Source organism: Anomaloglossus baeobatrachus, chromosome 3 (genome assembly GCF_048569485.1).
Source record: "Anomaloglossus baeobatrachus isolate aAnoBae1 chromosome 3, aAnoBae1.hap1, whole genome shotgun sequence".
Taxonomy (NCBI): Eukaryota; Metazoa; Chordata; class Amphibia; order Anura; family Aromobatidae; genus Anomaloglossus; species Anomaloglossus baeobatrachus.
The window spans coordinates 70,444,300-70,471,670 of record NC_134355.1 but is presented as its reverse complement, the minus strand read 5'-3'; the positions used below and the strand labels follow the sequence as shown (position 1 = coordinate 70,471,670).

At 45.5% G+C, this 27,371-nt stretch overlaps 1 protein-coding gene across 7 annotated transcripts in view; it reads right to left on the bottom strand.

Annotated features, from left to right (window-relative positions):
* The window catches only part of EHBP1 (EH domain binding protein 1), a 536,928-nt gene that overhangs the window by 457,950 nt on the left and 51,607 nt on the right, over positions 1-27,371 (bottom strand). For all 7 annotated transcript variants that reach the window (XM_075339243.1, XM_075339247.1, XM_075339245.1 and 4 more), the window contains exon 3: positions 5,925-5,982. In XM_075339243.1, the coding sequence (XP_075195358.1) occupies positions 5,925-5,982 (58 nt within the window). The remainder of the gene's footprint in view (positions 1-5,924; positions 5,983-27,371) is intronic.

Sequence of the window (27,371 nt, the reverse complement as noted above, 5' to 3'; positions counted from 1 at the left end):
CTCCATCTATCTCTCCATCTATCTCTCCATCTATCTCTCCATCTATCTCTCCATCTATCTATCTATCTATCTATCTATCTATCTATCTATCTATCTATCTATCTATATATATATATATATATATATCTATCTATTGTAATGGACCTGAAATAACCACATATATTAAATCAACACTTGCCATTTCCATGGTATGAAGCAGTAATCACACAGCTTCTAGCCATTTTATTCTCACCCCCCCCTGCTGAGAGCTGTAAGGAGCGGCAGCCGTTCTGCACATACGAGAAAACAGAAGAGGAGAAAAAAAAATCCAGCTCATCCAAGCAAGATATCTGACAGCATACCACCCATGCTAAATGTGACCCGGGGCTCAGAAATTGTGAAGTTTAATATTTTATTGCTACGTCTGCTCTTCTCATTACAGTAAATGTCCGCCGGCAATCTATTAAATGAAAACGACTGTTAATGTACATAATTGTTCATGAGAAAAAGCGACAGGGCGAAAAAAAAAAAAAAAAAAAGTAAAACTAGCTAATTGTACATGAGTCAATAAGGAATCAACGAGTGTAAATTAATAGAGGATTTACAGGAGGGGAGCAAACTACCTGATTGTGGGATACATAATATATCCGGTTCTGTGTATTAAAGGGAGGCTTCAGCAGTTTTGACCCTAGAAAATTGCTGATGGCAGTATATAGGTCATAAGGAGAAACAGATCTATGTGTATGGTTGTAAACATTGCACCTTATGCAAGTCTTTACGCTTAATACAGATAAAAATTGGCAAGACTCCATAATGCAAAATAAGAAAACTGACGGCAATTCCTAACAGACAAGTGTGAACAGGTGCATACTGAACTTGTCCAACTAGTTTATTTCATTTCATACTCAGGATGCACCTGTTCACACTTCTCTAACTAATTTATTTCATGTTCAGTTTGCACCTGTTCATATTTGTGTGTTAGGAAGTTCCATCAGTTTTTTTTTATTAATGATCATGGGTTCATGCCTCCCATCAGCTTAAGGCCCTGTGCGCACTAGATGTTTTTGCTGCGTTTTTACGCTGAAAACGGTGTGACATTGCTTCCCCAGCAATGTCTATTGTTTTTCAGAAGTGCTGTCTGCACACAGCTTTTTTTGTAGCTGCATTTTTGTGGTGACCACAAAAACGCAGCATGTCAATTATTTCTGCGTTTTTCACTCATTGAATGCAATGCACAAAAACGCAGCCAAACAGCGATGCGTTTTTACCGCGGGTGCTTTGTGCGGACAAAAACGCACAAAAAAATGCATGTGAAAAAACGCCAAGTGCGCATATAGCCTAAGGCGATTTTAAAATTTCCTAGTAGCAGATTCCTACCCCCCCACCGCCAAAAAAAAAAAAAAATTGAAGGCCGTTTAGCCCAGGAGGGGCATCACTAGGCAGGGAACCAGCATATGAGATGCATGCATGAGAACCTGTTTGCAAAGTATTCAATGTCCTTACAGCGCCACCGCAGGCAAAATGAAGCATTACACAAGTCAATGTGCTGTCTGTGTAAAACAGAATTGTGCCGGGTTCTACACAGATTCATTCTAGCCGCTCTCTGCACTGACAGATAAATTAGTCATGAACAAGCGCCACCGAAAATTAATGGCGTTATCCCAGAATCTATTATTTTTTTTCAAACTCCCTGTACAGTAATGAGCCGTTCCTTCAGAGCCTGCTAAATAATTTATTACATGCTTTTCTGGCTCCAGCTACTGCATAATTGTCTCTGTTTAGTGTGAAGTGGGCGGACCCCAGTGCTGCCCACTAAACTACATTTCCCACAACCCCCTGCTTCTTCTTCAGGCTCCCAGCTCTCCTCCATGTACAGATAACATTAGCTGCTCCTCCAGTGGCCAGAGATGGCAGGAGACATTGCGCTGTGCATAGTTACTAATGTTATATCAACTGTAATTCAGGTCTATCCCCGATTGGAGGAAGCAGGACTAGGAACAATGTCTCACATATATTCTTCACATGTCCTGACCTAGAGTTTTGTTGCCAATAACAACCAATCACAGAGCTGCTTTAATTCCACCAGAGCAGATTAAACACATTAAAGCAGAGATCAGATTGGTTGGTTTCCCTTGGCAAAAAGAACAGTTCCCCTTTCAGGCGGTATAGATAAAGGCCCTATTGTGTTTATATAGTACTTATAGATAGGAGGCGTCCATTATAACAAATATGGAAGTATTAATGTTTTTAAAAAGACAAACTATTGGTTAATTATTGGCGGTTACCTCTGTTGTAGGAGTTCATTGCTGTTGCTACAGAGACGTTCCTGCTGGAGCATCTGAAAATTGCTGTTTGTTGCGTATTTTCCCATCTGTCAGTCTTACCTACTCTGTGTTGCCTTATTGTAGTAGCGAAACTAGTGACTCGCTGGCCTGCACACTAGTCAGGGTGAGTCCTGGGCTAGTGAGGGCCTAGGCATGTGATGGCGACGAGGGGGGGGGGGGGGGAGGAACCGCATAGGAACGTTAGGGTAGCACAGGGCTCAGTCGGATGCAGGAGAGTGTCAGAAGGAGGGAGGGAGGCAGGCAGGCGAGTGTCAGATGGAGGGAGGGAGGCAGGCGAGTGTCAGATGGAGGGAGGGAGGGAGGCAGGCGAGTGTCAGAAGGAGGGAGGGAGGGAGGCAGGCGAGTGTCAGAAGGAGGGAGGGAGGGAGGCAGGCGAGTGTCAGAAGGAGGGAGGCAGGTGAGTGTCAGAAGGAGGGAGGGAGGCGAGTGTCAGAAGGAGGGAGGGAGGGAGGCAGGCAGGCGAGTGTCAGAAGGAGGGAGGGAGGGAGGGAGGCGAGTGTCAGAAGGAGGGAGGGAGGGAGGCAGGCAGGTGAGTGTCAGAGGGAGGGAGGCAGGTGAGTGTCAGAGGGAGGGAGGGAGGCAGGCGAGTGTCAGAAGGAGGGAGGGAGGCAGGCGAGTGTCAGAAGGAGGGAGGGAGGCAGGCGAGTGTCAGAAGGAGGGAGGGAGGCAGGCGAGTGTCAGAAGGAGGGAGGGAGGCAGGCGAGTGTCAGAAGGAGGGAGGGAGGCAGGCGAGTGTCAGAAGGAGGGAGGGAGGCAGGCGAGTGTCAGAAGGAGGGAGGGAGGCAGGCGAGTGTCAGAAGGAGGGAGGGAGGCAGGCGAGTGTCAGAAGGAGGGAGGGAGGCAGGCGAGTGTCAGAAGGAGGGAGGGAGGCAGGCGAGTGTCAGAAGGAGGGAGGGAGGCAGGCGAGTGTCAGAGGGAGGGAGGGAGGCAGGCGAGTGTCAGAGGGAGGGAGGGAGGCGAGTGTCAGAGGGAGGGAGGCAGGTGAGTGTCAGAGGGAGGGAGGCAGGTGAGTGTCAGAGGGAGGGAGGCAGGTGAGTGTCAGAGGGAGGGAGGCAGGTGAGTGTCAGAGAGAGGGAGGCAGGTGAGTGTCAGAGGGAGGGAGGCAGGGAGGCGAGTGTCAGAAGGAGGGAGGGAGGGAGGCAGGCAGGCGAGTGTCAGAAGGAGGGAGGGAGGGAGGCAGGCGAGTGTCAGAAGGAGGGAGGGAGGGAGGCAGGCGAGTGTCAGAAGGAGGGAGGCAGGGAGGCGAGTGTCAGAAGGAGGGAGGGAGGGAGGCAGGCAGGCGAGTGTCAGAAGGAGGGAGGGAGGGAGGCAGGCGAGTGTCAGAAGGAGGGAGGGAGGGAGGCAGGCGAGTGTCAGAAGGAGGGAGGGAGGGAGGCAGGTGAGTGTCAGAGGGAGGGAGGCAGGGAGGCGAGTGTCAGAAGGAGGGAGGGAGGGAGGCAGGCAGGCGAGTGTCAGAAGGAGGGAGGGAGGGAGGCAGGCGAGTGTCAGAAGGAGGGAGGGAGGGAGGCAGGCGAGTGTCAGAAGGAGGGAGGGAGGGAGGCAGGCGAGTGTCAGAAGGAGGGAGGGAGGCAGGCGAGTGTCAGAAGGAGGGAGGGAGGCAGGCGAGTGTCAGAAGGAGGGAGGGAGGCAGGCGAGTGTCAGAAGGAGGGAGGGAGGCAGGCGAGTGTCAGAAGGCGGGAGGGAGGCAGGCGAGTGTCAGAAGGAGGGAGGGAGGCAGGCGAGTGTCAGAAGGAGGGAGGGAGGCAGGCGAGTGTCAGAAGGAGGGAGGGAGGCAGGCGAGTGTCAGAAGGAGGGAGGGAGGCAGGCGAGTGTCAGAAGGAGGGAGGGAGGCAGGCGAGTGTCAGAAGGAGGGAGGGAGGCAGGCGAGTGTCAGAAGGAGGGAGGGAGGCAGGCGAGTGTCAGAAGGAGGGAGGGAGGCAGGCGAGTGTCAGAAGGAGGGAGGGAGGCAGGCGAGTGTCAGAAGGAGGGAGGGAGGCAGGCGAGTGTCAGAAGGCGGGAGGGAGGCAGGCGAGTGTCAGAAGGAGGGAGGGAGGCAGGCGAGTGTCAGAAGGAGGGAGGGAGGCAGGCGAGTGTCAGAAGGAGGGAGGGAGGCAGGCGAGTGTCAGAAGGAGGGAGGGAGGCAGGCGAGTGTCAGAAGGAGGGAGGGAGGCAGGCGAGTGTCAGAAGGAGAGAGGGAGGGAGGCAGGTGAGTGTCAGAAGGAGAGAGGGAGGGAGGCAGGCGAGTGTCAGAGGGAGGGAGGGAGGCAGGCGAGTGTCAGAGGGAGGGAGGGAGGCGAGTGTCAGAGGGAGGGAGGGAGGCGAGTGTCAGAGGGAGGGAGGGAGGCGAGTGTCAGAGGGAGGGAGGGAGGCGAGTGTCAGAGGGAGGGAGGGAGGCGAGTGTCAGAGGGAGGGAGGGAGGCGAGTGTCAGAGGGAGGGAGGCAGGCGAGTGTCAGAGGGAGGGAGGCAGGCGAGTGTCAGAAGGAGGGAGGGAGGCAGGCGAGTGTCAGAAGGAGGGAGGGAGGCAGGTGAGTGTCAGAAGGAGGGAGGGAGGCAGGCGAGTGTCAGAAGGAGGGAGGGAGGCAGGCGAGTGTCAGAAGGAGAGAGGGAGGGAGGCAGGTGAGTGTCAGAAGGAGAGAGGGAGGGAGGCAGGCGAGTGTCAGAGGGAGGGAGGGAGGCAGGCGAGTGTCAGAGGGAGGGAGGGAGGCAGGCGAGTGTCAGAGGGAGGGAGGGAGGCGAGTGTCAGAGGGAGGGAGGGAGGCGAGTGTCAGAGGGAGGGAGGGAGGCGAGTGTCAGAGGGAGGGAGGGAGGCGAGTGTCAGAGGGAGGGAGGGAGGCGAGTGTCAGAGGGAGGGAGGGAGGCGAGTGTCAGAGGGAGGGAGGGAGGCGAGTGTCAGAGGGAGGGAGGGAGGCGAGTGTCAGAGGGAGGGAGGGAGGCGAGTGTCAGAGGGAGGGAGGGAGGCGAGTGTCAGAGGGAGGGAGGGAGGCGAGTGTCAGAGGGAGGGAGGGAGGCGAGTGTCAGAGGGAGGGAGGGAGGCGAGTGTCAGAGGGAGGGAGGGAGGCGAGTGTCAGAGGGAGGGAGGGAGGCGAGTGTCAGAGGGAGGGAGGGAGGTGAGTGTCAGAGGGAGGGAGGGAGGTGAATGTCGGAGGGAGGGGAGGGAAGGAGGTGAATGTCAGGAGGGAGGGAGGAGAGTGTAAGGAGGGAGGTGTCAGGAGTTGGCCCCCTCTGCCCCCTCTCCCAGATGCCAGGGTCTTCTGTTACCATCTTCCCTGGTGTTCCCATCTGTGTTGTGCTTAACACCTGGACGTGACAACACCAGTGCCATTACTCGTGCCATTTCACTGACAATTTAAGAATAAGAGAAATCTACTGAGCATGTGCAACCAGTCACGAAAGAACTGTAGGGCGTATCCATAAGAAACAAGCCAGGCAAAAGTCTCGGACATGCGGGTTTTCAGAAATTTATATCCAGAGCAGCGAGCACTTTTGGAAATTTCTTGCATTTGACAATTTTTAGAATTTTAATCAAGTGATCTTTAACTGAAAATGTAAGAATAACCCTTTAATTCAGAATTTACTAATAAAGACAACACATTTAGGTTATCAGCATAATGTCTTCTCACCTTGGAGGATTTCCTTCGACTCCTTCTGGTCCATACCACAACTAATTTGTCAGGCTGCCTGTATGAACACAAAAAAAAAAAAATCTCGTTATTCATTTAGATGATACTTAATACAAAAAAGCTGATAACAGATGCAGTCTTAATACCCACGAGCACACGGGCCCTGATTCATAAAGTTATTTGGCCGCAAATCTTTGACTGGAGTAAGTTTTGTGGTACGGGGCATGGAGGCACATACAACTTTAAGAAATTCCTAACTCATTAAGAGACATGGCTTTTAATGAATCAGGCGCCTCTGATTCCTGTACGCCCCTCATCAAGACCGGTGAGAACAATGTTGGACAAATCAGGGCCAAAGATTCAGTATTGCAGCCATATAGCTGCTTGGAAGATAATGTCAAGAATGTGGAAATCTAATCCTCATTTCCAATTTACCAAGGTCAACCAGACATTGATAAATAAATAATATATTATTATAATAAATAATGAAATAATTATTATTAATGACATTTCCATCATGAAAATACAGAATCATACAGTACATAAATTATATTATACACAAAAAACACCATATTTTGAATAAATGGACCCACTAGGTCTACAGACATGTCCTATTATAAATAAATATATGTACTGTGTTTTCCCGAAAATAAGCCCTAGCAGGATTTTTCAGCCTTCCTGGAGTAGACTTGAAATATAAGCCCTACTCCAAAAGAAAGACCTAGTTGTGTACTCAGACTAACAGCATCCTGAAATAGGGCTTCTGACTTTTGTCCGCTTGTGCTGCTCTAAGCCACAGCTAATTAAAGTGAATGAATATTTACTCTCATCCCCATCCAGAATCCCGCCCACCCCTCTGTACCCTGCACTCACACTCTATGCCTGCTGTACTGTATCACTGTACGAGGATCACATCACAATCATTGACGACTCTTCAGCTGAGAGTGACAGCTGCTAGACATACACACTGTCATTCTCAGCTGAGGAGAGTCACCGATGATTGCGATACCATCCTCAGGGTGGCAGTACCAATAATACAGCAGGCAAAGTGCGGGTGCCTGTGCAGGGCTCATCAGTGGGTGGGATTACAGGGGAGATGAGGCTGAATATTCATTCACTTAATTAGCCATGCACCTGCTCACCGCAATCATCAGACACACTCCTGATCTGAGAGTGACAGAGTGTATGTGTATGCAGCTTTCACTCAGCTCAAGAGAGCCAGCGTGGATTGCAATGTGACCCTGGTATAGTGTACAGTATAGCAGCAGACAAAGCGTCAGGACCCCTGCAGGGTTCAGAGCAGTGGGCGGCACTCTGGGTGGGGAGGCAGGTGAATATGCATTCACTTAATTAGCCGGCAAATAGAAAAGACACCCCCCGTCTTATGTTCGAGGAAACACGGTATGTATGTGGTGACCGCTTACTGACTTATAGGTGTGGTAATGTCAATTTAAACTCTACTGTCTGCTGTTATTATTCCAGAAGTATGGATAAAAGGGTTTGTTTGTTTTTGTCATTCTGCTCCTTCTCTAAGAAAACACCAATTCCCTACCCATCAGCTTCAATATGACCATGTTTGTGATCCTAAACCAAAGATGTATATCTGTTATGATTCAGTGACTGAGGAAGATCAGAAAAAGGACAAAAACTCGTAAACCCCCCAAAATAACCAGAGTGGCTGGAACCTTAACGGACTGCAGACCTAATACTGACACACAACTAAAAGTAGCCGTGGGATGTGCCTACGATGACCTGGTCGCCTCGACACAGCCGGAGAACTAAATCTTCTTACAGAGACAAAAATATTAGAAAAGCTAATCTGCTTCGGCGCAGTCCCCAAAGATATAGATAGCCTCCCGCATGTAAGACTACGGTGATATAGGAAAACACAATATGTAGCTAGAGAATAGATTCAACAAAGATGAGGCCCAAACTATCTACATAGGAAAGGATAGGAAAGAGCACTGACTGCAGCCGCAAAAATCCTAGTAAATATCAGCACGCCTGATATTGAAAATACTGAGCCTACACAGGCTCACCCCCACTATATCAGTACTCTGGTGTTACTGGGATCCAAGAAAAACACTGATATAGGAGGAGGGACTGAATTTAGTCCCAAGCACGGCAAAACACAATACATAGCAGAACAAGGTACACCGATACTCCCAGCAGAGAATGATCCAACTCCACCAAGTGCAATACCATGAGTGTTTCATTTTTTTTAGTGTTTACTATATGGAAAAACTAACCTAACAGTACGATTCCCCCGTGCAGTATAAGTTCATAGATACCAAAGATGTCTAGAGTTATTTTTATTTAGGTGTTAAAAAAAACCAAAAAAAAAAACCCTGAAAAATTGTAAAAAATAAAAAAAATATTGCACTTTTGTCGTCATTTTCCGAGACCCGTAGTGTTCTAATTTTTCAGAATCTGGGTCTCAGTGATGGCTTATTTTTGCTTCTTAGGGTGACTGCTCTAATTATACCATTTTTGCATAGATACAATGTTTTGATTACCTCTTATTGCATTTTATTACAATGTTGTGGTGACCAAAGAAAAGTTCTGGGGTATTTATTTTTTTTCCTTTTTATGCCCTTTACCGATCAGAATTTATATTTTTTTGATACATTGGGCATTTCTGAACACAGCGATACCAAATGTGTATTCTTAGGAGGGAGAGGGGAGGGATTTAAACTTGTGGGGGTGTGGTTTTTTTTACAACTTTTTTTATTGGTTCACACTTTATTGCTTTTACTAGTCCCATTAGGGAACTTGAAGCTGATGGACTCCAACAGCTTGTGATCTTCTGTGAATGCCGGTGCTCAGCCGGCATCCACAGGAACTACGTCATGACAGTGACATGGGTCAGCTGACCCCCGGCTGTCATGAGAACCCATTAGCGCCCCGTGATCATGTCACAAGGCCGCTAATGGGAGTGGGGAACAATGCGGAGAATGATGATCCCGCCGACGAACCTTAAATCCGGAGAGTGACTAAGGCTCCTTTCACATTTCGTTTTACCTTCCGCTCACAGGTCCTGTCGGAGCCTCCGTCCGAACTGCCCCTCCCCCACTCTGCAAAGCGTGTTCCGGACGCATGCGCCCGACAGGGCCATTCACTGTTATGGAGCGCACTGCGTTCGCGTGTGCTCTGTTTTGTGCCATTTTTTGCATATATACACGTTTCTGCAGACGGACACCCGAACGTAGTAGACTACGTTCGGGTGTCCGTCTGCAGAAACGTATATATGCATGCGTCCAGAACAGGCTTTGCAGAGTGGGGGAGGGGTGGTTCGGACGGATGCTCCGACGGGACCTGTGAGCGGAAGGTAAAACGCAATGTGAAAGGAGCCTAAGGGATTTAACTAGTTAACAGGTGTGGGTGGAACAGAGATTCACCCGCGCCTGTTAGCTACATAGATCGGTACATCAGATTAGCTGAAAAGTGCAGGGAAACATGAGGGCTCACCACACGAGCCTGCATCAAAGGGAGGACCACCATCTATGACGTACTGGTACATCATAGGTCGTCAAAAGTTAAAGGATGACACCAAACAGGCACAAAAAAATGCAGCACCAAAAACGCTATGACAAAAAAATGCAAGATAACTAAGGTGCAGAGATGGTGCTGAATGTCTGCAGCGTCAAAAACTTAAATCCTGATTGTGGGAACGATTTCAGAACCAAGAAGCTAAAATCAAAAATATAAAGGGGGTCTCAGCACGGCAGTAAAATTCTAAATTTGGTTAAAAGGTAGTACAGTATAAAATCTTTAAAAGCAGTGAGCCATAAAATTATAATACACATCGTGATCAAATCAAAGCGGAGTTCAAACAGATGCATATAATATTCAGAGGTAGGACATGAAAGTGCACGCTGGCCAGAGATCATTATCATTAATGATGCCTATTAGGGCTATAACACTGGAAGGCTCGGATCACACCTATCTCGGTGTCAGCACACTTTTTGCTGGATTTTTATTTTGATGGAAATGGAATATAAATACACAACAATCCTACATCATACTTGTGCTATTCTTTTACTTTTTGATCCTCCCAGTAGTTCACATGCCTGTCCCAGCTGGCCTAGAGGAAGAAACCATTATCACATTTCTCTGAGGAGCAGGGAGCACATAAGGTGCTGGCTGAGATGACAGCTGCGTGCTCTCCTGACTGCCTTTCCATCACCTTTCTCCAATATAGGAATGCATTCAATATACAGTGGAACCTTGGATTACGAGCATAATTGGTTCCGGGAGTGTGCTCTTAAACCAAAGTTACTCTTATATCAAAGCGAATTTTCCCATAGGAAATAATTGAAAACACAAACAATTCGTTCCACAACCCAAAAATATTTACTGAATTCATACAAACTTATCACAGTAATAGAAAACAATGTCCTGTATTCATATAAAATTATTACAGTGCAGTAATACAAAATATAAAACAAATTAAAATGCACTTTAGCTTACAAAAAAATTGTTGGCGTGCAGGAGGTACGCAATAGAGCGATAAAATGATGTGTAAATATGACAACCGTTATTCTAGTAAAGTACACAAAAAAACCCCAAAAAAACGATTCTCCCAAAATAAGGGAAGAACTAAGCCAAATGTGGGGTAGGAAAATCGCACAGGCAATTAGATTACAGCACAAGCAATGTGCTGCACTGGTTAGCAGAAAGAAAGTATAAAACTGTATCCACAAGTGAAAATTGATGGCCATGCTATATAGTATATACTGCACTGTACAATGGTATATTGGTACAGAAAGTTACCTCCAGAGCGGGTCAGAGTGTGGTGAAAGGACAGAACCGGAACGGTGCACGGTGAGTGTTTGCTCTTATTGCAAAGCATTGCTCTTAAACCAAGTTACACATTTTTAAAAATCTTTGCTTGTCTTGCAAAACACTATCAAACCAAGTTACTCTTAATCCAAGGTTCCACTGTACATTAATATATGGTAACTAAAATTTAAAGTGCTGAGTGATTGTTTGGGTTAGCATGTTACCCAGCTTTGCAGGATAACAGTACTCAATAGATAACATGATAGCTGGGTTAGAAGCTTTGCTCACTAAAAAAAATAAACAAAAAAACCCACACAAAAATTAAAAAAAAAAAAAAAAAAAAAATATATGAATATCACAAAAAGTGAAGAAACTCCTCCTACTTGGCTGTGACTATAGCCAGATTCATCTTGACAACAGGCAGTGGACATCACGTTGCTCAGAGGCAAGACGTTTGTGTGTTTTTTTTCCCCAGTTTCATAACCTATTCTGTCTTTATTTTTGTTCATTAAAAAGGTGTAAATCCTGATTATTGTTATTCACACTCTGTATAATCTCTCACAAATTGGCTATATTTTAAAAAAAGGCTAGTGATGGGCACATTTCTGCCCATAATGAAGGCAGATTGCACATTTTGGGCAGGGAAGATGTGCTATGATCTTCGAGCATATGGCAATGGCGGCTTCATTTCGGCCTTTGCTGTGGTTTTTCCCTCTTTACTGGTCACTCTGACCCCGGCTCTTATCACTACTACAAGGATTAGATAAACCGCCTGCTTTTCCCCGGGTCAGACAGGTTTCCGCTGTGTTACAAGGTCATCACATAGCTGATGACACAAATAAAGGATATTTTCCTATGATCTATCATTCCCTTATCAATAAGAAAATAATAAAAAAAAAAATAATTGTCATTTTGCAACTGTGAGGATAACTAATGATTCTGCACAGTACTGCAGGTACAATTTACTATATTATCTTCCCTTATGATATATTATTACTTTTCCTTAATAGTTTAAACTCAGGAAAAAAAAAAAAAAAAATCAGCAGTACTCCTCCGCTGTCGCTTATTCTTGATGCGTTGCAGCAGTGACATATTAGCTACAGCACTGACTACTGCAACCAATCAGTTGGCTCTGTTTGATGCTGCTAATCACATGACAAGAGATGTGACATCACCGCTGCAGCCTGTCAACAATAAACGGAAGCAACAGCCGAGCATGAACAAAACGGATATTTTTTTACCTAGAGCATGCATAAAAAAAAAAAAAAAAATATATATATATTTTATGAAAAACCTTGTGACGGTGTCCTTCTCCAATATCACACAATCAACAGAGCCAAAGATAGTTTATTCCATGCAACCCAGAAGGTTCATAAAAATAATCCACCATACAGAGGGTAAAATAGTCCAGAAACATGAATATAGTCCAGTAAGCAATAAATGTCCAGGTCTCTCTGGGAAGAAGCTTTTGCCCCAGAGGAACAGTCTTAGTCCATCTCTCGAAGTTCACAAACAGACACAAAAATCCCCTAGGTAAGCAGACAGTTTAGGTGGATCCCAGGCCCCCCTCCCCCAGACTTCGTGACAAAAGCCCGGCAGTGGGTGATTAAACCTGCAAACAGGACAATGTACACACAAGGAATACAGAATGTACAGAGCAGCACACCTAAAATATGAAACTACACAAAATGATACACAACCCCCCATATCACGCCATCACAACCCCTTAAAAAGATTAATCGGATTCTGACATCTGTAGAACTTGATGTCTCTGATCATTTTATAATTACCATATGAAAAGGGCCCAAAATAAAATAGAAAGGTCCGGTTCTCTTCTAGAAAGTACCATGACGTGCCTGGTAAAGCAATTTAGCACTAGTCACTTAAATGTAGATTATCTGCCATACATGATGCTGCCCCATGGAAAAACATGGCTCTGTTTCAGGAAGAAAATCAAGCCTTATTTTGTCATAATGAAGAACCTCTACACTGGCAGATTTCTGGCCCATGACTAGCACAAATCGCTAAGTAGCGAGTAACCCGAAAGCCGTACTATTCACTACATGCACGAATAGTACAGCTTTCGGGTTACTCGCTAATTATCGAGTATTTCCCATTGACTTACATTGCGCTCGTAACGAATATGCGAGTAGCGGACAGTCCTCACTAACAGCATAGCGAGTATAAATAGTCAACTACTCGCTCAATACTAAGAATAATATCAAAGAGTTTGTCACACGGCGTTTTGCACAAACTTCACCGACTGTCATGGTGGCATTGGGCACTGTTCAGATTCCAGATTCTGACACTCCACCAATGGCTTCTCTGGTGTCTGAGATCAAAACAGGCAGACTCGGGCATTGACCTGCTGTGTGCTGATTCATAAGCAGGATTTAAATCTCTGGTCTGTTTGCTCCTTTGGTCATATATTGAGGGAAGGCCTATCACATCTGCTCACTTCCTATTTATGCTGGTGGAAACCTTCCCCCCCCATGCCAGCTATAGTATATTCTATGTTGGTCTGTGAGGTGTGGTGTCCCAAACTTACAGCTGAAACTTGTGCTCATTGCTTTGTGCGGTTGTGGAGTGTACCCCTGTTTCGTAACTTACTTCCTGCTCTTTTTTCCTCCTGAAACTCCTATTGTCTTTACCTTTGTGTGTGTATGCTGTGTGACAGAGTTTTGGTTTACCCTTGTCTGTCTTTATCTGTGGATATCATCACACTCCTATCCTGCCCCTCCCTGGGGGAAAGGGAGTTGGAATTAGCTCAGGGCAGGTCAGGAGCAGGGCCAGGAAGGAGACAATTGTCTCTCCACCATCAGGAGTATGCCTGAGGTAAGGGATAGCATAGGGCCTTCAAGCTTAAGAGCCCCAGAGTTCCCCACTATCCCATTGTCATCGTGACAGGGTTTTTCTTGAAGACTTTTCAGGAGCACACCGCTCTTATGCTTCAAGGCTTTCCTTCTTGCCGGGGGGCAGTGAGCTACTAACTGATTAAACAGTTTGGATTAGCTGCGTTGTCACAACGCTGGCTCAAACTGTGCGCTGGTAGCAGAGGCACCCTACCTCTAGATCATTGTAGGAACCCACTGAAGCTGGAACTAAAGTCGATGAACAATTCAACCAGCTTCAGACCAACACTTAAAAGCTCTTTGCTATAGAGTCTGTAAGTGCTGCACTCCTTGCCTTGGAAACAGGGCACTGATGATATAATGCAAAGGGGGCTGGTAACAGACTATGAGCACTAAAATGTAAAATACCTTACTTGGAGTTTGGGGGTGTGGGGGGTGGTTATATACAGTATTTGGCAATTTTTCCTATTGATAACGATGAGAAAACCCCTTTAAAAAGGGAGATAGTTTCCAAGAGAAAGAATAAAGCGTGATCAATAGACGGGAGTCACCCCCCAGACACAGCTCATTACTGCCGATAACATTATAAAAACAGAAACCGTTCTGCAAGATCAACATATCTAGTATATAAAGCTGAATGTGTGTGTGTGTGTGTGTGTGTGTGTGTGTGTGTTTGGCATCCGCACCGTCGTACATACAGCCACAAAATTTTGCACACTCGCACGTCTGGACCCAGAGAGCGTCATAGGCTATGTTTCGAGGGGAAATTTTAAGACAGACAGACACAGGGAAACAGACAGACAGACTGACAGACAGACAAAGAGACAGACAGAGAATGGGAGAGACAGACAGAGAATGGGAGAGACAGACAGAGAATGGGAGAGAGACAGACAGAGAATGGGAGAGAGACAGACAGAGAATGGGAGAGAGACACAGAGAATGGGAGAGAGACACAGAGAATGGGAGAGAGACACAGAGAATGGGAGAGAGACACAGAGAATGGGAGAGAGACACAGAGAATGGGAGAGAGACACAGAGAATGGGAGAGAGACACAGAGAATGGGAGAGAGACACAGAGAATGGGAGAGAGACACAGAGAATGGGAGAGAGACACAGAGAATGGGAGAGAGACACAGAGAATGGGAGAGAGACACAGAGAATGGGAGAGAGACACAGAGAATGGGAGAGAGACACAGAGAATGGGAGAGAGACACAGAGAATGGGAGAGAGACACAGAGAATGGGAGAGAGACACAGAGAATGGGAGAGAGACACAGAGAATGGGAGAGAGACACAGAGAATGGGAGAGAGACACAGAGAATGGGAGAGAGACACAGAGAATGGGAGAGAGACACAGAGAATGGGAGAGAGACACAGAGAATGGGAGAGAGACACAGAGAATGGGAGAGAGACACAGAGAATGGGAGAGAGACACAGAGAATGGGAGAGAGACACAGAGAATGGGAGAGAGACACAGAGAATGGGAGAGAGACACAGAGAATGGGAGAGAGACACAGAGAATGGGAGAGAGACACAGAGAATGGGAGAGAGACACAGAGAATGGGAGAGAGACACAGAGAATGGGAGAGAGACACAGAGAATGGGAGAGAGACACAGAGAATGGGAGAGAGACACAGAGAATGGGAGAGAGACACAGAGAATGGGAGAGAGACACAGAGAATGGGAGAGAGACACAGAGAATGGGAGAGAGACACAGAGAATGGGAGAGAGACACAGAGAATGGGAGAGAGACACAGAGAATGGGAGAGAGACACAGAGAATGGGAGAGAGACACAGAGAATGGGAGAGAGACACAGAGAATGGGAGAGAGACACAGAGAATGGGAGAGAGACACAGAGAATGGGAGAGAGACACAGAGAATGGGAGAGAGACACAGAGAATGGGAGAGAGACACAGAATGGGAGAGAGACACAGAATGGGAGAGAGACAGAGAGACAGTCACTATCCCAGGCAGCGCTGGGTGCTATGTTGTGAAGGCGAAATTTAAACCCCGCGCGTTCCAATTTACCAATCAATTTTGCCCCTATCTACATAATGGGGAAAAAGTAAAACGAAAAAAGTGTTGGGGCAAATTGACAGCTGCCAGATGTTAATAAGGGGCACTTAAAAAATGAGGCGATGGTGCCAAAGAGTATATACCGTACAGTTGCTAAGGTGGGGCCCCGACATGGGATACTCACCACACTTGCGGATATGAACACACACACACACAATGCACCACACACTACCACGTGCTTGAACACATATACCACCCTCAGCACACATCTCACCACACATACACCAACCTCACCACATAATCGCCCTAAACACACACAAGTCTGGTATAATCCTTCAAAAATAAAAATCTGATTAATAAGCAGCCAAACTACAAGAACAACAAATGTACCACATAGGAAATACGGCAGCTGTCACTCACATGACCTGTCTATATGTGTATGTGTGAGCTAATATATACTGTCAGGGGGAGGGCTTTCTGTTGCCTGGAGATTTATCAGGCAGCCAATAGCAACCAATCACAGCTCAGCTTCTATTTTGCTACAGTTAATTAATCTGAGCTCTGATTGGTTAATATAGGCAACAATTTAATAATTACATTTCTATCTATTTGTTTTGTGGTTTTTGTGTGCAGAATACATTTTTGTTAACAGCAGTTATTAACCTGGGTGAAGCCGGGTAGTAGAGCTAGTCCCACATAAAATAAGAAAAATGCCAAAAAGTCAGAATGTATTCCAAATCATATGCATAAATGACCAGTTTTTGCTAGAAATTATTTCTCACTGCTTCTCTAAGTATTCAGCCTTTTTATTTGGTGTACATTTTTTGAGTTGTTACCAATGAGGTGCCTCACAGGATCCTCTGGGGCGTGTGTTGAGCATGCTCTGCATATTTCTCTGTGAGCCACACCCCCAAGGTAAAGAAAATATAATTAGCAGCACCAAGGAACAGCATGGCAGCAGTAGGGCATTGTTAGGCAGCGTGCCCACGATAAGTGTTTGCAGCATTTTGGATGTAGCGTGTTTTTGCTGCGTTGTACAGTACAGGCACAGTGGATGTTATTTCTAGAAATCCCGTGCCCACTGTGCGTATTTTTTCCACAGCAAACACTGACCTGCGGAGCGTCTTTCCAGACCGCAGTATGTCAATTGTTTGCTGCAGATTCGCATGTGTCCTCCGTAGGGAGAACACAAGCGAGAGACCGCAGCGCACTAAACCCGGATCGTGGGTATAAGCAGCTGCGGTCTCCTGCGGAGGAGACTCGCGGCCCTGCAGGTCAGGACCCTGATCGTGGGCACATATCAAAAGGAATACCCACCCTAAGCGTATTTTAGACAATCCATTCTAAGTGGTTTCTAATAAACATAGGATTATCAACTCATGAACATCCCGTGTACACGGAGCGATGTGCAACTGATATCTAGCATTTTTAGGCATCGTTTTCACAAGTCAATAAATGGGAATTTACAAACCCTCATTTAGATATCGACTCTAAATTCATTTTTTTTAGTCAAGACTATAAATGATTAACGGCACAAAGTTATAACAACCGTTCTCCTCTCAAACACATTACAAACGGTTACATGACCGATAGTCGCACTTGCTCAGCGAGTTTGTAGCCTACAGCTGAAGAGTCATTTACAAAATTTAATCTGGGATGAAGCAAATGGTAAAAAGTTACCAACACTTCACATTGGACCAAGTATCTCAGAAGAATTATCAAGAGGTTGTGAACATCTAGACGTTTTTCAGAAAGGACATAAGTGCGAGTTTCCCTGCGAGGGCAGGACGCTTCAAGACGCTAATGTGCCAGAATAAAGACATTTATATACGCTGGCGATCGTTGCAGAATTCCAAGGAAAGTCATCTTTTTTCCTTCTGTGAACGTCAGGATGCAGAAATAAAAGAAAAAATGCGTGAGAATCCTTGGAAAGGAATTCTAATTAAATGCATTCTTTAACTTTTTTCTTTTTATATAAAGCTGCATATTTAGGGGCCTATAAACAGAGGTCACCCCCTTAGAGACTTTTACAACCAGAAGACTTAAAAGGGTTTTTCCTAAAAACATTTAGTGTTAAGAAGATTACAAAAACAAAAAAAAAACCACCACACAATAAAAAACTTTTCTTAGGAATTTTGTGTTATTGCCATGCTGAAGTGTCCGCCTTTCTCTGGCCCTTAAGGCTATGTGCGCACGTTGCGTACAGTCACTGCAGAAATTTCTGCAGCGATCTGAAGAGCACACGTGCGCTTCAAATCGCTGCAGAAAATGTCCGTAGTTAAAAAAAAAAAAAAAAAAGCAGATTCCATGCGCTCTGCCTGCAGCTCCTGCCATAGACAGAGCAGGAGCTGCCGGCAAAGCGCACGGAAGAAGTGACATGTCACTTCTTAGAACGCGCGCTTCGGGCAGCAGCCGAAGCGCTGCGCTCTAAAACGCCACGTGCGCACGGCCCCTACACAATCTCCATAGATTATGCAGGGGACGCAGGACGCATGCAGTTATGCTGCGCTACAAAGCGCAGCGTAACTGCATGTAATTACGCAACGTGCGCACATAGCCTAATGCTCACCATTCATATATAATAATCAATCTCTTTCACAGGACATGGCATCAGCACGAACACAACATCAGACCTCAGCTAACAAACCTGATAAAAACCACGTCAACGGGTATATAGTGTCAATCATAAGGGTAACAATGTGTTGAACTTTTGACTTTCAGGCTCCATATCTCACCATCCACTGCAGCTTTGAGCGTAAGACGACCTTCATTTTATAGACAATCATCTTGCCTATCTCATACATACATTTGACTTGCAGCTATTTAGCATATAATTAGTTATGCAGATTCTTGAAAAAAAGAGGAAGCCTCAACTTCAATATTGTCATAAGAAGTGATGGCTCGAGTTAGGAAAAAAAAAAAAAAAAAAAAAGTATGAAAAGTGGGCAGTAGAAGATTGAAAGTGGATGATTTGGAACAATGAAATGATAGTCAATAGACTAGACTGTAATGGGTGCAAATGGATATGGAAGTATGAGTTTCCTTCGTACACCTGAGAACTATGGGCATGAATAGGACAACATAGTGTTCCAGCAGGACAACAACCCGAAGCATACGTAGAGATTGGCAAATAAATGGTTCAATGACAATGAAGTAGAGGCACTGGATTGGCCCCCAGACCTGAACCCAATTGAGCTCTTGAGAGTAGAGTTGAAGAAAAAGCTGTATACATACCCAAGAGAACCAGTGTGCACCAACACTGGGAATGTGAAGAAGAGACCTGGGATCAGATTTTGGTAGAGACATGCTTGAATCTGATTGAGAACCCAGAAGATTTTTAGGAGCAAAACATTAAACAATGCACTGATATGACAACATGCATAACTAATCATATGCTAAATTGTCAAAAGTCAAATTTATGTAGGAGATTGTCATCTTGTCTGCCTATAACATGAATGTAGTCTCACTCTCAAAGCTGTAGTGGCTAGTGAGATATTGAGGCTGAAAGTCAAAAGTTTAAAACATTGTTACCCTTTTGCTTGTCACTAAAATTATATATACATTTATTTTTTTTAAACACACACACACAGACACACAAACACACACACACACACACACACAATTAACCCCTTTGTTGAAAAATGGACATCTGCAGATTATCACGGGAACCTTGAAGCCAGGGTTACTCAAGCCTCAGGAAAGCCGGGACTACAGCTATGTGCCCACATTGCTTTTTTTTTTTTTTATGTGTGCTTATTTCCTGCACATACAAAGCATGTTTTGGCAGGAAAAACGCAGCTGAAGAAAAAAAGAGAAAAAAAAAGTGCATTTTTTTGTTGTGTTTGCGCTTTTTTTTTTTTCACGTGCTTTTTCCAGCTTCTTTTTGTGATTTTTTTTTTTTTTTTAGTAATGGTGATCGCAGGGGTTCAGGCGCTGTACTAGCCGAATCTCCCGCTGATATTACACCCAGGACCTGACTCTCACCGCCCGAAGTAGTGCCCGTACTGTTCCCAGCAGTTTAACCCCCTAAATGCTGTGATCAGTGCCATCGCAGCATTCAGGAGGCAGAGAGAGATATCGCTTACTTCTCCCTGGCGATTGGGTTCCTGTAATGCGATCACAGGGGCCTGATCGCTACCATGACAACCCCCAGCTACTGAGCTATGGAGTGCCTCACTCACCATGCTGTATGCATGATGTGTGAGGCGAAGTGTTGCGATATAATTCACTGTAATGATAAAGCATTGCAGGGGATTATAAAAACGCGGGGAAAAAGAAAAAAAAAAACAAAAAAAACAAACAAAACAAAAAGCAGAAAGTTGACATGCTGCTTAATTTTTCAGCAACAAAATCTACAAGAAAAAAAAGAATAAAAAAAAAAAAAAAGAAGAGGCAGCGTGTGTGCACAAGTCAGGATTCTCAGACTTTGATGGCATGCTTTTTCTTTGCTTTTATTAATTAAAATAGGCAAGGAAAACACATGAAAAAACCCGCCATGTGTGCACTTAGGCTAGTTTCACACTTGCGTGCAGCGCATTCCGTCACTATGGAGAATAGCGCAGTCCGTTAACGCACTACGCTATTCTCCATAGACTTGTATGGACAACGCAGCGTCGTTATTTTGAAGCTGCGTCGGGCGGATGGAACGCAGCATGTAACGTTTTTCTGCGCTTGGCGGAGTGTCAAAAAACGCAACCTGCAGGAATCCGTTAGGCGTCTGTTGTTTTTATAATGGACGTCTATGGTGGCGGATTCAGTTAGAATGCGTCATTTGACGGATTCTGTTAACGCAGCCGTCTTTACACAACAGCGCATGCCCAGATGTGTACAGTCAAGGAAAAAAAACTACAACGGATTGCGTTATTTTGTACGATCTGTAGCATTGCGTTGTGTCACTATATGAAACGCATCCGTTGCATGCGTCACACAACGCAATGCTACGGATCCCGTCCAACGCAAATGCGAAACTAGCCTGAGTGATACATTGCTGATCAGGACGTCTAAACACACGTGAGATTTATCAAAACTGGTGCAAAGAAAAAACAGAGAATTCGTCCAGAGTAAGCCATCTCTGGGAAAAGAGAGGAATTTGGTTATTATGGGAAATTACTCGGCTTTTCACTCGCTCCAGTCTTGATAGTTGTTCCCCACAGTCCAAACATAAGAAGCCGTAAAGATAAAGGATCCACAGTCACGGCTCTGATTTACAGCTAGGTTTTTCCTCACATTTCAAAACAAACAGTGAGTAGTTGAATAAAACTTCTGTCCTTGACTTCTGGCCTTTAGGCCATGTGCGCACGTTGCGTAAAAACATGCAGTTACGCTGCGCTTTGTAGCGCAGCGTAACTGCATGCGTCCTGCGGCCCCTGCACAGTCTATGGAGATTGTGCAGGGGCCGTGCGCACGTGGCGTCTAAGAGCGCAGCGCTTCGGCTGCTGCCGAAGCGCTGCGCAAAAAGAAGTGACATGTCACTTCTTTCCTGCGCTTTGCCGGCAGCTCCTGCTCTGTCTATGGGAGGAGCTGCAGGCAGAGCGCATGGAATCGGCGCTCACTACGGACATTTCTGCAGCGATCTAAAGCGCACATGTGCTCTTCAGATCGCTGCAGAAATTTCTGCAGGGCTTGTACGCAACGTGCGCACATAGCCTTACTTAGTAGCAAATTTCATAAATCAACAAGAAAAAACAAAAAAAAAAACCAAAATAAATATTTTATGCTTATAGGGTTTTTTTCCCCTTTTTTTAAATCAATAAAAAGCAAGGAAAAGCATCCCAGCAAAGTGTATGAGAATCATGACTGGTTGTGCACACGCTGCTGCTTTATCAGTTGCTTTTTTTGTTGATGAAAAAAGAAGCAACATGTCAATTGTTTCTGCTTTTTTCCCCATTATCTCAATAAGAAGTAGAAGGAATAGAAGCGCATGAAAAAAAGTGCATGGGGGGGGGGGGGAGTGGGAGAAAAAAAAAAAATAATAATTTCGCAACCCGGCAAATCAAACATTTTTCCAGGTTGGCTCAGCGCTATTGACAGGTCGTAACTGAATAGTAAAATATTGGTGTAAATTGGAGTTGCACATTTTTTTTTTTTTATCTTTGGCATTTTCACATCTCTCAGCCCTGCCAAAATGGATGGAGTTGAGGCGTGATGTCACAGCCTGTCCGAGCCATGACTAGCGGTGGCGTTCCTTACGCCAGAACTCTTCTTCCTAGGTGGAAGTGGAGTAAGATTTCTGGCGAGGAGCACGGAGGCGCAGCCACTCATCAGACGCATGTACCTCCTCATGAAATCAGGAGCGTCTGACGCCACCGTGCTCTCTCATCAATACTGGAGAGAAAATTGTTGCCCTTGATGAACACCCGAGCATGGTAGTGCTCGCTCATCACTAGTTACGAGTACTGAGCACCTGAGCATGGTAGTGCCCGCTCATCACTAGTTACCAGTACAGAGCACCCGAGCATGGTATTGCCCGCTCATCACTAGTTACGATTACTGAGCACCCGAGCATGGTAGTGCCCGCTCATCACTAGTTACCAGTACTGAGCACCAGAGCATGGTAGTGCTCACTCATCACTAGTTACCAGTACTGAGCACCAGAGCATGGTAGTGCTCACTCATCACTAGTTACGAGTACTGAGCACCCGAGCATGGTAGTGCCCGCTCATCACAAGTTACAAGTACCAAACATCGGAGCATGGTAGTGCCCACTCATCACTAGTTACCAGTACTGAGCACCCGAGCATGGTAGTGCTCGCTCAGCACTAGTTACGATTACTGAGCACCCGAGCATGGTAGTGCCCGCTCATCACTAGTTCCGAGTACTGAGCACCCGAGCATGGTAGTGCCCGCTCATCACTAGTTACCAGTACTGAGCACCAGAGCATGGTAGTGCTCACTCATCACTAGTTACTAGTACTGAGCACCTGAGCATGGTAGTGCCCGCTCATCACTAGTTACGAGTACTGAGCATCTGAGCATGGTAGTGCCCACTCATCACTAGTTACTAGTACTGAGCACCTGAGCATGGTAGTGCTCGCTCATCACTAGTTACGAGTACAGAGCACCCGAGCATGGTAGTGCCCGCTCATCACAAGTTACAAGTACCAAACATCGGAGCATGGTAGTGCCCACTCATCACTTGTTACCAGTACTAGAACATGGTAGAGCTTCCTCATCACTATTAGTTGCTCAAACCACAATCCCTTTTAATAGACTATCCCAAGACTAGACTATTTCTAGCCTGATTCATTTGATTGTAACCATCTCTGCTGCAGAAACAACCCCATCTAGGTGAATGGATCTGATTTTCAGTAGCAAAAATGTCTGCAGTAAATCTTCCATGTGTGAATCCACTCATCCTTTATTGCGGTGTTTGATGGTCGGGTACCATTGTTGTGGGGAAACTATGTTTGTAGCACAGATTGTGTGGGGAATGGCTGCTCCATTTCCGCAGTACACTGCCCATAATATAATATGGAACAGGTGGATTTGCTGTAAGTGCAGCCCCTGCCACGTATCTGTGCTGTTAGGCCGGTGCCTTCTTCCCCATTGAGCAGGAGGGTTCCGCATCTCCCAGGAATTTCAGTCTTGGACGGCAGAGCGGGTTTCTTTTCCAGTTGCATAGTAAGGCTGGAGGGAGGATCACAAATCATTTGCAGGGGAAAAAAAAAAAAAGAAATGCTGCTGCACACAAGCTGGTACTTGCTGGCAGGGCTGCTCCTTAACCCCTTCACGGTCGAGTAAAACAATTGTACTGAAGTGTTTTCCATCTGAGGAGATAAACAGGGGGCACGAAAAAGGAAGGGGAGAACTTTGGGTTTTTTTTTTTTTGTTTTTTTTTGTTTTTTTTTAAAAAGAACACTAAAATGTTAGACCCAAAAACACAAATCTGAAAAGTGAAAAAAAAAAAAAAAAAGCGACAAACCTTACAAAGAAATTCCTAAACAGATTTCAGCATAACGTAGGGACAGAGACCCTGATACCAGCGGAATCACACACTGATCATCGGTTTCGCATAGGATTTTTACAGATAAATTGCAGTTTTATTAACTGCTTATAAAAATAAATACAATATGGATTCCATAGAACTGAAAAAGTGGCCATTTTTTCCCAACTGAAAAGCGAATGAATTTAAATACACTTGTGTGAACTTAGCGTATGCTAATGCGAGATAATCAAGAGGATTATGGGAAGGACAAACCGGACCAGACTGAGCCGAGAGTCATTTACTCACATACAAGAATCTTATCACACGTGAGGAGAAGATGAAGAGATCAAAGTGTAGCCGTCATTTTTATTTCATACATCAATAGTACACATGAAAATAAGCAACTTTGTAATATCTTACCAGACAAAATTTGCTTTTTTTTCTCTGCCAGAATTGATCAGTTTTTAAAAATATTCTTAGTTTGGAGGTAAAATCTGTATTAAGTGAAGACTTTCCCATTACGGAGATCAAAATGGCAGTTGGTGCTGATGAGATTCTATGACAATGGGAGCAGGGGAGGAGCTAGATGTAGAGATCATAAATAACAAATACCATCTCAGTAATGAAAAAAAAGTGTTCACAGAAAACAGATATATTACAAAGTTGCTTATTTTCATGTGTACCATTGACTTATGAAATAAAAATAAAAATTAAAATGACGGCTACACTTTGATCTCTCAATCTTCTCCTCACCCGTGATATGATTTTCATATGCGAGAATGGAATCACAGTAACTGACTCTCAGTGCAGTCTGGTTGGAGTTACGCTTTGATATCTCCATGGTCTGTGTCCGTGTATACCAGACTGCACTCGGATCACATCCGATGTTTTCCATACATCCATAGAAGTGAATGGGTGCTCACCGTCCGATATATACGCTGCCAGTAGCATCATGCAGTGTTTTTTTTTTCTCATTTCAAATTGGCAGGAGAAAAAAAAAAAAAATGCTGGTTGGAACGGTCTGAGATTCGAACCCACAACCTCTTGTATCCCAAGCCCACCACTAGACCGATGATGGATGGATGATGGTGGTGGATGGATGGATGATGATGATGGATGATGGTGGTGGTGGTGGATGGATGATGGTGGTGGATGGATGATGGTTGTGGATGGATGATAGCGGTGGATGGATGATGGAGATGATGATGATGATTGGAACGGTCCCATAGTATAATATTGGATTGAGTGCTATCTGATAAAACATTAGGCAGCACTTGTCTGTGTTATACGCCACTGAGCGAGCCCTTGACGTGAGAAGCTATGCAGCAGAGGCCTCAGGCTTTGTATAGTCAGTTTTAAAGATAACACCATCCCCTTAAGGCTATGTGTCCACGCTGCGGATTTACCGCGGATTTGCCGCGGATTTTCCGAAAATCTGCAGCAGCGGCACTTCCAAGCCATTTCAATGGCATTTTGGAAATGCTGTGTCCATGCTGCGGATTTTTCCGCGGCGCATTTGCCGCGGATTTTGATCCGGAAAAATCTGCAGCATGTCAATTATTGTTGCGGATTTTGGTGCGGATTTTGGGTATAGAATGGGGGAAAAAAAATCTGCATCAAAATCCGCGGCAAATTCGCGGTAATCCACGGCAAAAATAAAGGTGCGGATTTGCCGCGAAAGTCGCGGATTTTCATGCAGAAAAATCCGCAGGTACATTCTACCGTGGACACAGCCTAAAGCGGTTATCCAGACTTGTGAATCCTCACATTGAGCAGTGTGCACACTGTCCGGATTTTCCATCTCTGGTAGCCAGTGGGCGAGTGACCACAAGTATGCAATTTACATGCAGTTACGTGTGGACTAGTCGTATGAGGCCAGGCTCAATTCACCTGTATTGAGGATTCACAAGCCTCCAGTCACACAGAGGAATTTTTCACATCCAAAAACAGACATCTGTTTTTAAGTCTCAGTTCAACTCTCCCATTAAAGTCCTTGGATCAGTAAAAAAATAAATAAAAATTGAGAGCACACGGAGTTGGTCTGTGTGTTTCCTGATTGTTGTCTATTGTTTAATAGGTAGGAGGAGAAAGTTGGCATTTTTCTAAAAAAGTTTTTTTCCTACAAGAAAAACCTAATGAAAACACTGATTGTAAGGACTAACACTGAGCGGACTGATGAAAATCAGATTGAAAATATTGATGGGAATCCCGTCTTGTTCCCCCCCACCCATTACTTTTTCATTGATGGCCCATCCTTCGGATGGGTCATCAATGTCTGATCGGTCGGGGTCTGACACCGCACCGATCAGCTGTTCTTAGTCCCGGCGGCAGCAGCAGGCGGCCGGAATTGCTCAGTTCCGGAGCTGTCCCGTCTTCTGATTGTGCCCGGGTACTGCACATAAGCCTTCTTTTGATCTGAGTGGAAGACAGATGTGCAGTACCCAGCTGCAGCTGCTACCCGTTGACGGAGCAGCTCCAGATCTGAGCATTTCCGACCACCTGCTGCTGCCACCGTGACCAAGAACGGCTGATCGGTAGGGATTTGGGGTGTTGGACCCCATCAGATCAGACATTGATGACCTATTCTAAGGATAGACCATCAATGGAAAAATAGTGGACAACCCCTTTAATGACAGTACATACTAATGTGCCCAATAAAACATCCACCTCTTTTAACCAAGTGAGAGCAGTGGTCATGTACAACCACTCTCCCCTGTCGCTCTTCTACAATCGGGGGTAAAATTCCCCATAATTGTTATGGAAAAAACTGATCTACAAACCCCTGAGGGATCAATCATGGCAGCCAGATTGACTGACTCAATTTTTCCCAGAAATAGACAAAAACTGTTTGCTAGTCAGCGCCCTTCTTATACACTGAGGTAATCATGAGGGAATATTCCCTGGCAATGAGAAGTAACACTATGGAGAGTCATCAATATTTTATAAGGTGTCGGTCACAAGATTATCAAAATGATCAACAAAGGATTATAAATTTAGCGTGAGTCACAGACACATCAGACCTTAGGCCGCAATATGGCTGACTAGCTTACACCTATATTTTTAGGTAATAAATTGAGCAATCTTAATGATTGAAATGATGTCTAGAGGCAATATATACCCTTTATTCCTGGGATGTATCCCTACTGGTATACAGCTTACATTGGCGTACAGTCACATGCTGTCACGATCGTCTCTCTGTTGCAGAGTTTAGTGACAGGTTCTGGGTCTGACTCTCACTTTACCTTGTGAGACTCTGATTAAATGTATTCCCTTTCCTTTGGGGAGTAGATGGTTAATGTCAGTTTACCCACCATCAGCCTCTGACGTCTGATTCCCAGGTCCTATATATACCCTCTACTTCCAACAGAGGGTGCCGGTTATTATCAATCATTTGGAAGCTTGGCCAGGAGGAGGTAGGAGTTGGAAAAGCCCTCTCTCTCTGTTGTGCTTTTTGGGCTGCAGCAAAGGTGTTGGCTGCTGCAGTTTGTGGTGTGCTGGTTGAATGGTATGGAAGTATCCCAGTAGTCCATTATCTTCCCCCCTTTTATGTTGTTTCCCCTTGTGCACTTTTAGTGGCTCCTTTGTGTGTTGCTGTGTATACGGGTTGTCGTTTTCCCCTGTGCGTGTCTGGTGTGTGTGTGTGGGGGGGGGGGGGTGTTGGTATTTACAGTCCCAACTCACCCCTTAGGTGGAGGGAAATTACATCAGGGCTAGGACAGGAGTCAGGGCCAGGTCGGAGGTCCGGACCTGCCTACCTTCAAGGGTACCTCCGGGTGTGAGGGTGAGCGCAGGGGCCCCAGACTTTGGGCCAGCATAGGTTACCTTGTGTTCCCTGGGAACCTGTGACACGTGAAGTATACAGCTGTATATTGC